The sequence below is a fragment of the Cololabis saira genome, chromosome 10, assembly GCF_033807715.1.
Source record: "Cololabis saira isolate AMF1-May2022 chromosome 10, fColSai1.1, whole genome shotgun sequence".
NCBI classification, from domain to species: Eukaryota; Metazoa; Chordata; class Actinopteri; order Beloniformes; family Belonidae; genus Cololabis; species Cololabis saira.
This window is the reverse complement of record NC_084596.1, coordinates 14821629-14834512: the sequence shown is the minus strand read 5'-3', so window position 1 is coordinate 14834512 and position 12884 is coordinate 14821629. Positions and strand designations below refer to the sequence as shown.

The following is a 12884-nucleotide window of genomic DNA, read 5'->3' as shown; positions in this document are numbered from 1 at the left end:
TCATCTTTAAGTTGGTCTTTCTCTTTGCGCTCTTCTTCGTACTCTAGCCCGTTTGTTCTCCTCCACGCTTTGTAGTCTGTTAGTTGACTTTCACCCCCCTCCCCTGCTTCAATTTCTTTGCTTGTATCTTTTTTTCGTTAGACTTTTTCTTCCTCCCCTTCGCCCGCTTTCTTTCTTTCTTTCTTTTTCTCCTCACCCCATTTATTGTCTTCTGTCTGTTTTGTCCACGATCCACCTCACACATGTCCCCTTCCCCTCCCACCCTCTTCTCACCACCACCACCACCACCTGCACCCCTGTACTCTTCACCTGTTGTCCACCCCCTATCCCCCACTTCCTCACCCCGCCACCCCCTCACCCCTCCTCTCCCTCCCCCCCCACGTCACTCACAGTCCGTTCAGAGGGATGAGCTGGAGTGGCGTCTAGGACAGGAGCGAGGCATGGAGCCCCAGAGCCAGAGCCAGGTTGGGGCCCAGGGCAGGGGAGCCGCGGGACTCACTAGGTACCACAGGCCCCTGGCTTTAAGAATAGAGGTCAGTGCCTCCTCCCTCCTCCATTTCCCCCTTCCACCTCAAGAACAAGCCTTCTGCCAGGTCTGAAGTATAAATCTGGACATGTTGTGATATGGGTGCTAGTTTCATTTTAATTGCTCCTTCAATGTTGTTTAGAGAAGTGTAATAAGTTTGTGCCTCTCGGGGTGAGCAGCTGTCAAATGCAGCCCTGCAGGGTCAACGGACATTTCAGAGAACAGCTCCAAGACTAATGTACTTATCAGCCAGCTGGATCAATCTATGGCACTGAGACAAAGGGCACCAATAAACAGTGATGTAACATTTTCACTCCTGAAACCGGCTCCCTTCCCCACTCTCGGGGTGTCAAATGAAATGTATAAAATGTAATGTGTGGAACTCTGTTTTCCTTTAACTTCTCAGCTTCAGCGAAAAGATTTTTTAACTAAGGAGATGTACAAGTCTGTCTAACACGACATCCTCTTCTGTGCGCATTTTCTGCAAAAGAAAATAAAAAATCTGCATCTTTTGTTCTCAATGCAACTATTCACCAGCTGAACCTGGAACCAGAAATCCTGAAGTCAGATTCTCCACATTAATATGAAAAGAAACCAGGGGTCATTGGACTGAATTCTGACTCTGATAAACAAACTATCACATCTGGATTAGGTTGTGTCTCCATACCAACCATTTTGCGTGCAGAAGCATTGCTTTCCCTGTTTCGTTGTGTACAAGTGTGCACTCAAACTTCCCGGTTTATGCTCATGCGAAACTAAGATCTGTTGCATTTCCTCAACTCGCCTCTAGAGGCTGGCTGCAAAAGCGTGCAGACAAACCAAATCAAGGTCAAAAGTTTGGCTAATTTGAAAATAAAATTTGAACCTGAAAATTCTTTTTTACAGTTTCAGATCTTTCTTTCAGTTTCAGAACTTTTTATTTCACTTTCAAATTTTTTTTTTCAATCTCAGATCTTTTTTTTCAGTTTCACATCTTTTTTTTTCAGTTTCACTTCTTTTTTTTTCAGTTTCAGATCTTTTTTTTTTCAGCTTCAAATTTTGAACTGAAAAAAAAAAATTTAAACTGTAAAAAAGAATTTTCAGGTTCAAATTTTATTTTCAAATTAGCAAAACTTTTGGCCTTGATTTGGCTCCATAGGTTTATATAAAGCAATACATTTATTTATAATATGATTAATTGACAGTTGGCTCAGCCAACGACTAGTCACTATCACTTTCTTATCTGTAATTGTCATGCTACCATGCTTAGTGAAGCAACCAGCCAATTGTACAAACTCATCGTCATCTAAATGTGACAGTAATCTTTTTATATCACCAACAAGTCGACATGTGGAACAGTTTATTCAGCTGTTATTCTAGTGGCAGCTCTGGAGATGTTTCGGCGGGGATCAACTGAAGGAGCTGGCAGCCAAATCGAACTTTGATTGATATATAGTGGGCGTGTTCCCATAGGCTTCCCAAGCAGGGGCGTCAATTGGGTATGGCAAGGTATGGCAGCCGCCACACCTTGGCTTCAAGGGAAAATGTAAATGTTTGTTTTTTAAATACATTTATGGAATTACTCTGTGTCTATTTGTATTGATTATTCTATTAGTTAATACATATAGAATAACTACAAATGCAAATCAGAACAACATGATCGATTTCACTAGTTATTATACACTGCAAAAACTCAAAATCTTAACAAGAATATTCGTCTTATTTCTAGTTAAAATGTCTAATTTTTAGTCAAAAAAAATCTAATTACATTTAAGACAAGACTCAAAAACAACCATTTTCACCTGTTTCAAGTAGATTTTCACTTAAAATAAGTGGAAAAATCTGCCAGTGGAACAAGATTTTTTTGCTTGTAATGAGAAGATAAATCTTGTCCCACTGGCAGATTTTTCTACTTATTTCAAGTGAAAATTTACTTGAAACAGGTGAAAATGGTCAAATAACAAGTAATTTTTCTGGTGATGACTCTCGTTTTAAGTGTAATGAGATTTTTTGACTAAAAATGAGACATTTTAACTAGAAATAAGACAAATATCGCTGGTAAGATTTTGAGTTTTAGCAGTGAGCGAGACTGCATTTGAAAAAGTTCCAATTTTCTTGACCACACAGATCAGCTCCATAGCAGAATTCTGTGATGAGTATTTGCTGGACGTGTTGATTGATACTCTAGTTAAGTTCTGTGACTCGTAACCTTGCCATACCTTAGCTTCCACTGAATTGACGCCACTGTTCCCAAGCAACATAAAATTGGAGAAAAATGGACTTCAAAACCGCACTTCAGAAACTAATAGGTCATGTGACCGAATGCTTCGTCCATTGTTTTTGACAGTGGACACTGGCTATATTACCTCACTTGCTTGAAGAAGTTTCAAGATTTTCCCAATTGTAATTACTAACAGTCTGCAATGTTCAGAAGCTCAGAGATCCTGTTAAAAGATGAAACTTCTTCCACAGGAGATACTACTAGTATAGTAACAAAGCAAGACCACTTGGTCCAGCATCTTTAATGACGCTCCGGCCACCTCCACCGTGTGATGAGCAGTTTTAACGTCATTCACTCTCTCTCTACTTTTACACTAAAACCCACGCCCACAGCCTCTGATGTTCGTTTAATTTGATCCCGTTTTGTTTTGGTTTTCCATTCTTCTATTGCGTTTTAAATGTTGTGGGTCTTTTTATGCCCCATTTGACCGACTAAGACTGATTATCTTCACATGACAGCGAGGCTTTGGGGCTCAGTCAGAGTAGCAGAGGTAAATCTGCTCACGGAGCACCCTGAGGTGACGTCCTCTGGCATCACTCCATCACCTACAGATACACTTTCCTGATTCAACACAGCAGATTTAACGTATGTAAAAGTGCAGGCAGAGGACAGACACACGCTACAACAGTGAAATGAAATAGGTGACTGCTGCCGGTGCGGATCTCAGATCTTTTAATTAATAAAAGCGTAGTCGGAGGACACTGCAGTTCAGATTTGCTGCCTTATGCTGGAGCTTATAGAGAAATCGCTGGTTGTTATGTAACGGCGATACTGGCATCAGTGATGTGACACATAACTGCATCAGTCGCAGTTATAGCACATTTGTATGGATATCTTTTTATCCGCGTGCTTCGTGCTGCACTGCAAACCTACGAGGTAAAATTAATGAATGGGAAAGCAGCTTGGATATCGCAGGATTAGGGCTGCGTTTTTTTGGCATGTGTGATTTGCATTTGACATTGTGCTGACAGGGAGGTGATCCCGGGTCAGCCGACACTGAACAGCTCAACTTACTGCTGAAAAGTGCTGTGGACCTCCAATTATAAAACTGCTGCAGTTCCAAAAAACATTGGGGTATTTTTCAAAAGGAGAGACACTCTGATGTTTGGTAAAAATGAGTTTAAGGCTGAAAATGAATCATCACATTCAAAGCCATAAACATGAGCATTTCATTTCCTTTTAAGCATTTTCTCATCATACTTAAGCAAACCTGACAAGTTCCTGTTGTCACAGCCGTATTTGATTTCTGAAACTAATTAAGACAAATTTATTGTGAAGATAGAAATTTGTTTCTCTAATAGCTCTCGCCCTTTCTTGCCCTAATAGACTCGTATTAAAAGATGACAGTATTTAGTTTGTTCTGGCTGATATGTGCAGCTTAGACATTGGTTTTTTACTTCAGCCCTTCTCCAGTTGATATCAACAAAAGCTGATGCAACCAAACAGAATACTTTCACCCAGAAATCCCCTGTTTGACTTTGAAATATAACTTGAAGCGTAGCAGGGGATCGGTGTGTGTTAACTTATTCAAGAAGCCAGTGAAGTGACTGTGTGTTGTGCTGTTGTGGGTTCAGCTCCGGGACACGTCGGCCTCTGATGTCCAGTTTCGTCTGGATCACGAGCGAAGGATGAGAGCGACGACAGAGGAACGAGAGGCCGTCGTTACTCTGCCCCAGGTACAGAATGACAATGCGCTTTGCACTCGTTCAGATTATGCACATGAGGATAAAATCAGCAGTGTCACGCTTCAGTCGCTCTGCTGACTTCTCTGCAGTTTGAAGGTCATTGAAATTACACCGAAAGTTTCAGCCTTGATTTCTACTTTTGATCACTCGACACTGTTTTCAGTCTGATACATGCAGTTTAACTGAACATGATTTGGCCAAGTTAATAGAGCTTGGTATCGATTAAAATTTCAAGAATCGATTCGATTCCGATTCTTAAGATTCAGAATCGATTATCACCATTTGATTCGATCCGATTCAATTCGATATTGGTTAATGTTGCCTGGATTATATGACTGTAAAATAACTATCGAAATAATAATTTCACAATAATTATTGTGAAATAACTAAGAAATAAATAACTCAAATAGGCATTTCAATATCCATTTAAAGTGCAAAAAAAGAAAGAAATTGCAACAGCTAAAGCAGTAAACAAGTTATTTTAGCTTGTCTGATTTATTCTGTCACCAGACACACAGTTTGCCATGAAGCACCAGGCATTTCTCAGGTATTTCATGACAAACCGTGTCCGATAACAGAGAAACCAAACAAGCTATAGTAAATATAGATAATATGAACTTCATTGAACTAATATAACATTTAGAAATTTAAGCTGAAATGTCCAGCATTTTCTCTAAAGAAAAGTTCATTTAGGTCAGGAGTTTTCAAAACTACTGGGATTAAAGTTCACCAGGCAAAAATGTAATGATGAAAAAAAAAAAATGTTTTTAATCAAAAAAAAAATCGATCTTAAGACATACAAATCTATTTTTAGGTATTAATATGAGAATCGATTTAGAATCAGAAAATCGATTTTTTTCAACACAGGCCTACAAGTTAATATGATTCATTCATAAAAGAAGACTAACTGCTTCCATATAAGCTCTGATTGGTTGCAGTAGGTGTGGTACTCTGTACTGGTGGAGGTGGCTGTGAATGGTAGCGGTGCCAGACCGCTTTCACAGGAGATAATGTTTCTGAAATGAATAGATGTGGCTCTTCAAGGTGGTTGCTTTGTTGTCATTTTATTTTTGGTTTATTGATGGGTTTCAGCTGATGGGTTTTGCACCTCAGGGCCACAAAAACTGAAGTAAATGGAAATCAATGAACCATCGATTTTGTAAAATGACTTTTTTGTCAAAGCAGGATGATGAGCATTTGCATCTGGAGGCGCAGCGGGAAGGTTTGGAGCTTCAGGGCCTTCAGACTCACGAGGTGCCCTGGACTCAGGAGAGACAAATGCTGCAACAGGAGGTGCGCCTGTTCAGGCGCAACACCATCATCTTCTACATGAAACTCAGGTGGATTCTTATGCACTGGAGGCTCGGCCGCAAGGACGACTCAGGGGACAAGACGTTGCAGCCGGAGGTGAGTCTAACCGGCTTTTTAAAGACACCTGTACATTAATCATCTGGAAACAAAGTTTCCTTTTGATAAACATGGGTGTTCCCTCCATCTTTTCTCCATTACATGTATTACTCAAATAGCGTCAGCAATGAAAAATCTTATCGCTGTGATATAGTTAAAGAACTGAAAGTGAGCATTTTTCTCTGAAATCCTCTGCAAAAGTTGAACATTTTCAGTTCAGGTGAAGCAAATAATGCCTCTAAAACCACTTGCACCTCCTCTCGGTCAATCCTTAAGAAAAACGTAAAATGCCCCCCGGTGTTCAACACAAGGAACTGCAGTTTTTGGCTAATGGGCTGGATTGATGCTCATGATACTAACGTTGCTAGTGCCAACTTGTTGCTGCAAAGGAGGGGAAGCTATTCTACTAACAGTAGTTTATACAGTTTCAGCCCCCAAGTAACTGAAAGAAGTTTTTTTTTTTTAAACCTGTTATTCATATTGTCATAGGTAGCCACGAATACTAGCACAGCGCAGAAGCCATTTGTTCACAAGGGTGATTGGCTGACGCACCACCACAGTCTGTTACAGTCGTCAGTTTGATCTCCATCGGGGTATTATTGTTCAATCAGCATAAGGCCATGACACCAGTCCTCTTGGGTGATTTCAACCAGGTTTAAAATCACAGAAAATCTCTCCCACAGACTCAGATTTATCATCCGTTTTTTTACACATTTAAGTCCAGTTCTTAATGGCCCTACGTGTTTTAGATGTTTTTGCGAATACAATTGACCAATTGCAAATAATTTGTTTATGGGATTGTGATCGTTTTTTTTGTGCCAATTTTGTAATATCATAGTCACAATTTAACTAATTAATTAAATGATGTAATAATTAATAAGTCACAAGTCTCAATCTATAATAATAATAATGCTAATGTGGCTTACACCGTGCAGAGAAACTATTTTTATGAGAGCTTCCACCTGCAGTCGGCACAATTTTGCCATTTTACTAAACAACTGACCGACATTTGCTTTTCAAAACCTGTTTGTTATTCACAATGTGCTAGCTAGCATTGGATATTGGCGCAGCTTACAAGTTGTCTTCAAAATCCATCCCCACCGATTGAACATTTTCAATGCACACAGGACAAAAAAGCACTTTCGAAAAACGATTATGAGGAGGAGTTTCACATCTACATGGAGCATTTTCCCATGAATGGCTCTCTTGATGCACCGCAGGAGTGCACAATAACAGGTGGAAAAAAAGCATTAATAATACAGGAAATGTGTAGTTGTACTCTGCATCATCCAAGACAAGCATATATTTTTCCATATAAGCAGTGTTGATACTGTAGATGCTCTGCTTTTCTTTGCTCTGGATACACTGACTATCCACCTTAATGCTTTAATCTAAGGAACACCCGAGTTATGAGCCCTCCTGATAAGAATGTTGCAAATATGTTGTACAGTTCATCTCCGCAAAGCTTATCAGATTGTGCTTTGGTCATTAGAAATAAAGTGGTGAAAATCTGAACAAACTAACTCATCCTCAATGACTTGGAGTCCTTGAAGCATTTATAACCTACCAGGACTTTATCACCTGCAGGATTGACGATGGCTTGGTTGCTAGGCTGATTGAACGACTCCATTTACTGTTAGGCTTTTTGATTCACCTTTTTTTATTCTTCTGCTTACACTACACAAACACCATGGCTTTGTGGTACAATACCAATCAGTGACAGTGTCTAAACAAAATACAAATCTTTTTTTTTCACCTCACAGGCTTTTATTTTATCTTGGGATGAGTACAAGAGTCTTTTGTAGTTTCAGCTCAATTGAATTTGTGCACCTTGACTCGTCCCTTTATTCACTCAGTTATGAAATCGAATTTGTGCGTACAGATGGTCCAGCAGCGAGGAGACAGAGCGAACCTTACTAGATGTTTATCACACGTCCTTGACTTGACCTCCACTACAAAACAGAATCTTTAATAGAGTCTCATTTGTTGTTAAACCTCTTTAGTCACATATTTATGAAAAAGAACAACCAATAATAAAATAAAACACCACCTGTTACACTTTAAACAGAACAGGAGACAAAGGTTCATTACTGCTGCGTGGTGTAATTAAACTTTTAACATTTTTGGACACTTTCCAGTAGTCTGTCATCCTGTCGGTGCATTAGTTCGCACAACCTTCAAATTTTAAGTGAAAAATATGGAGCAAAGCCAAACAAAATTAAAATGCATGTCAAAGTCTCTCGCAGATATTCGTTGTTTTAGGCCAAAAGTAGCAGATGAAATCTTCATGTGTGCACTTGCCTAAAGGTTTGAATGTGGATAGTTGTTTGTGTTTTGTCTGCGTCCTTCCCTTCAAGTGTCGGTATGAAACACGGAGCAGTGTGCACGGCTTTTTCACGGCTGTAATGTCTGTTCCTAGTTTGAGAAGCTGGAGGGCTTCCCGGAGCTCGGAGCGACGATGGAGCAGGTGGAGGGCGAGGCGGACCGAGACGACAGACTGTGTTTACCACAAACTACCGGGGACGGTGGGTCCAACACCGTCCCTCTGCCGTCCCCCGATCGACACGTGCAGCATCAAAGACAGGTACCCCAACATTTATCGCTGCTCAAGTTAACCTCAATGATGAAATATCACAGAAAATAAAATAAAATATCTTGACATATATTACCCGTCAGTACAGCTCATCCAGCCTGAGGCGCGGCGGTCCGGTCTGTCTGTGTTTGTTTGACTCAGTTATGAAACTACAAACACAGTATTTGACGACTTTTGGCTGGAGAACATCTCAAAACTGTGATGCTTGAACATGTAAATGTCAAATTTATCAGTTTTATCGTCTCAAAGAAGACAAATAGAAGGGAAACAAGGTCAAATCAAATATAGAAATGAATGGGAATTCACAAAAAAGTTTTAATTTTTTTGTAAATCGATGTATTGAGTTAGTTTGGACCCTGTAGTATTACTTCACAGCATTTTCATTTTCTTTTTCATCAAGTACAGATGAATAATTGGCAGTCAGTAGAGCGGTTTGGCACAGAAATCAGATTCTGACCCAGTTTAACTGGTTAGAAGAACCAGTAATTATGCTCCTTGTTGAAACTTTCAACACAAACTCTCTGACACGGAACGCTGTTTGTTTTTTTTTAATTTTGTCCAAATGTAGCATGTGGTCTCCTTTCAGTGGACCACCTTACCCGTCTGCTTTTGACGCAGGCACAAAAAAAACGTTTTGGGTGAAATGCATTATTCAGGAGTCATGAGTGCTGTACTCGGTCATAAAAATGCTTCCAAGGTTCTGACATTGCTTTACAGTGAACGGATAGCCACTTTTGAAAAAGCGGGCCCTGTCAACGTGACATATGCGAGCAGAAATGGATACCTGCTTCGGTGGGTATTCACACTCACGAGTACGACGGGCAGAGCGGCGGGCGCGCAGCGGGGAACAAGTCCTGCAGACAGAGAGGAGAGACAATTTTATGTTAATGCTGTAAAGCAGGGGTGTTAAATGTGCGGCCCGCGGGCCGCATGCGGCCCGAGAGAGATTTTCATGCGGCCCGAGAGAAGTTTCCAACGCAAAAAAACGAAAGTTAATTTACTAAAAAGGAAGGCATAAATAATTGCCATGAATCGCAGCATATCCGATAATATATTTCTTCTACAAATCCATCGTTATTCCACAAAGAGAGCAGTTTGACATTTTTTTTGTTTTCTAGAATGCATTTGCCGATTTTATTTCTTTGTAGACGGTCGTTTATTTTTATTAACTGACTACTATTATATATTTTCGCAGGAAAAATATAACTGCTAAAAAAGTGACAAAGTAAAACAGTTAAAAGAGAAGTCCTGACTTTTTCGGCACACTGGTGTAAATATCCGCGCCAATTTTTGAAAAAATAAATACACTTAATTGTACTGGAGAAATCTCTAAATCACAAAGAAACACTCTCAGATGTAATAAGAAAGATTTTGCTTTTAATTAAATTTCCTATAAAAAAAGCGAAATTTAAAAAAAACATACTTGTTTCTGTTTATCTTTGTAAAATGATATTAGTAGTATCTTACATAATTTGAAAAAAAACGAGAAATTTCAAGAAAAGATCCTGAAGAAATATATTTTACATAATTACAGTGTAAACAAAGTGCATATTTCCTTTAAAAGTAACTAAACTGATATTGGATTAGATAACAATAGTAAAAAAAAAAAAATTTGCACCGTTTTTGTTATTTTGAGCGTGCGGCCCGCGAGAAAGAGCAAAATGAGTTTGACACCCCTGCTGTAAAGGGTCATCCGGGTGTGAAGATTTGCTAAGAACTAATGCAGAATGAGTCCTGACTATCGCGGGTTTCCTGCTCGTAGCTGCTGAAGTGCTTAAGTATATAAAATAGCATGAATAATGTAGTGGGATAGTTTCCTGGCAGTGGTTGTGGACTCAACCAGCAGGTTATTGAAATTCTCCTCGGGGCGCCAGGACGGTGTATGAAACGTAACCTTCACATTGTCTTCAGACGTCAAAGCACAAATCAGGGAGACGCACTGAGCTGCTTTCATCTCAAATCAAAACTTATGCATGTAAGATGTTTTCCTCCGTGACTTCTTGTCCTTCCACTGAAGTTCTTGGTATTTTCTATTTATATTAAAGCAACCATCTTTGTGATTTTACACAACTCTATTTCCAGAAGGATTGTGAAGGAGTTTTAATAGCAAATGGTCTAAACTCTGAGCACATATTGTATTCTTAGCCGAGGCTAGGCGAGCCGGGAGCGCCTGTGGAGACACCTCGAGGTGATCAGTCTCCTTTTGTGCTTCACCGGCTTCTGCCAGGACCCGGGGGCTCCTCGCAGCAGGACCACCAGAGGCCAAAATACTCTCTGAGCAGACATCTCACACAGCCAAGCTGTTCTTTTACCTGCTCTTCAGGGGATCTCAGTGTGCCCATGCAGCCTGAAGGCTTATATCTAAAAATGTAGAGGTTTTATTGAAGCTTCAATTGTTACTTTAAGTACTTTACACCCAGCTACTTTTCCACATTATAATTGGGAGGGTCAGGAAAGGGACATGTCTGAAAAAAACAGAAGGAAACAAATGCACTGACATTGTCAGGATAAGACACAAACGTGCAAACGTTTCCTTGCTGATGAGAATGTCTTTTTTACTGACGGTTTTTGTGTGCCGCCTTTTGTGTACAGCTTGGTGAGAACCGGCGAGTGGTGCAGGCCGTGCGGACGCTGCTGGAGGAGTTTCGAGAGGAGCTGCGGGAGGAGGAGGGAAGGCGATGCCAACTTCAGCAGTCGTACGCCAATGACAAGGCTGCCTGGGAGGTCAAGTGGGCAGAGATGAAGTGCCAGGTTGCTCAGGTACAGATGGCGCCTCAGCGCCAACCTTTTCAGGGACAGTAATCAGCAGGACGACAGTAAACATGTTGCCTCTTCCAAGCGTGAAACACAAATCCAGTCTTTAGCCAGTGACTTCAGCTCACTTCTTGGTCTAAAACCGCCTAAAACCGTGCTTAATCCACATCACAACTGATAAATACTGTCCTATTCATCCCTCAGTTGTTAAATTAAAAAGGGAAAGACAGTTGCCGGGAACATAATGATGAATTATTAGACTGACATCATTGAATTCTTCTGTTAAAGCATTGTCTGATATTTGTGGTGCAGATCTTCACCAGATAAAATCACAGGAAAAGGACGCGACTCAGCGTCTGTATTTAGTGAAGTTTAAACAGTATACGTCTCCCTTTTTTTTTTTCCTTTTTAGAAATGTTCAGATCTGAGATGTTTTCCGATGTGAGGAACCGAGGACAAACGTGTACTCAGTTCTCTGTTAAGTAAACAGTGTGGCAACCTTGCTTGTTTAAAAATAAGAAAATCAAGGGAGAATTTTCACCTGGAGGGTTTTTTCTTTTTCTCCAGAACACAGCTGATATGAGCAGAGGCAAAGCTTGCAAGACACGAAATAAGACGATGCTTTTTGTTAACAATATTTTGGTTTATCTGAACAACACATCAGCAGGTTTTCACAGACAGAAAATAGCACAAATAATATCTCTGAACATCATGAAAGCTACGGTGTGGCTGGAGTTGTGTTTACAGCGTTTACAGAGAAGAGTGAGACATTCCAGAAACAGAAAAAAGCATTAAAGAATTATATGAGAAGGTAAATAAGAAACTGTTGGAAATGAAACAAAAAACATCAAACGGGTCACGGTAAAAATGTGGTTCAAAAGCAGCATCCTGTAAGGACTGGGGTTTTGAGTCTTTGAGGAGCAGAGATGGGGGGAGGATTTCCACATCATTAACTAATGTCACTAAACTAAACTAAAATCACTGAGATATTTAAATACAAGGGCCTCGTTGATGAAGCGTGAGCAGAACAAATTAAACTCCATAAACTGTTCACAGAGCAACATTTACACGTGCTCTGCCACTCGTGGAAATCTCAGTAGTTCTTTCCTCATTTTATTTTTCCAAAATGAGGAAACCTCAACAGCTTGTGTTTTAAACATGAGAGGTAATTAGAAATATGTGTTTATCTGAACGGAGCGCGCACCAGCTGAAACAGAAACTGCTTCCTTTTTTTCTTTGAAGGAAAAAAAATGTTTCAATTCACTGCTGCAAAAAAAGTGCAAAGTTTGTGGGCCAACAAACTATCAGTAACGCACAATTAAAGAAATGATTGGGGCATCCAACGCAGTTTCGCTCGGTGCCACTCTGGCAGGAAGCAGTTCAAGTTCTGAGGCATCTGTAAAGTTATACTGAGATGAAAATGTGTGATATGTAAGAATTAGAGATCTTTGTTTCTGCAATACGAATGCGATCAAACCGTGGCATCATGCCACTCTCGCCAGCTGATTGCAAAACCCCATCGCCTGTTTCCCTAATGTTAGGCTCGCAAAAAAGGTGGAGCTGGCAAACACTCAATCAGTGCTGACACCAAGCCCCCTGTGACGTAAATTACACATTATAGTTCAGAAAAACGTAGTTTAAACACTAGCAATATTTGGT

The 12884-nt window shown here is 40.2% G+C and overlaps 1 protein-coding gene across 1 annotated transcript in view; it reads left to right on the top strand.

The window, feature by feature from the left end:
• LOC133452458 (microtubule cross-linking factor 1) overlaps positions 1-12884 on the top strand; it is a 114329-nt gene that overhangs the window by 66622 nt on the left and 34823 nt on the right. Inside the window, 5 exon segments of the mRNA XM_061731781.1 lie at positions 393-533; positions 4361-4462; positions 5654-5878; positions 8298-8462; positions 11064-11231. Of these exon segments, the coding sequence (XP_061587765.1) occupies positions 393-533; positions 4361-4462; positions 5654-5878; positions 8298-8462; positions 11064-11231 (801 nt within the window).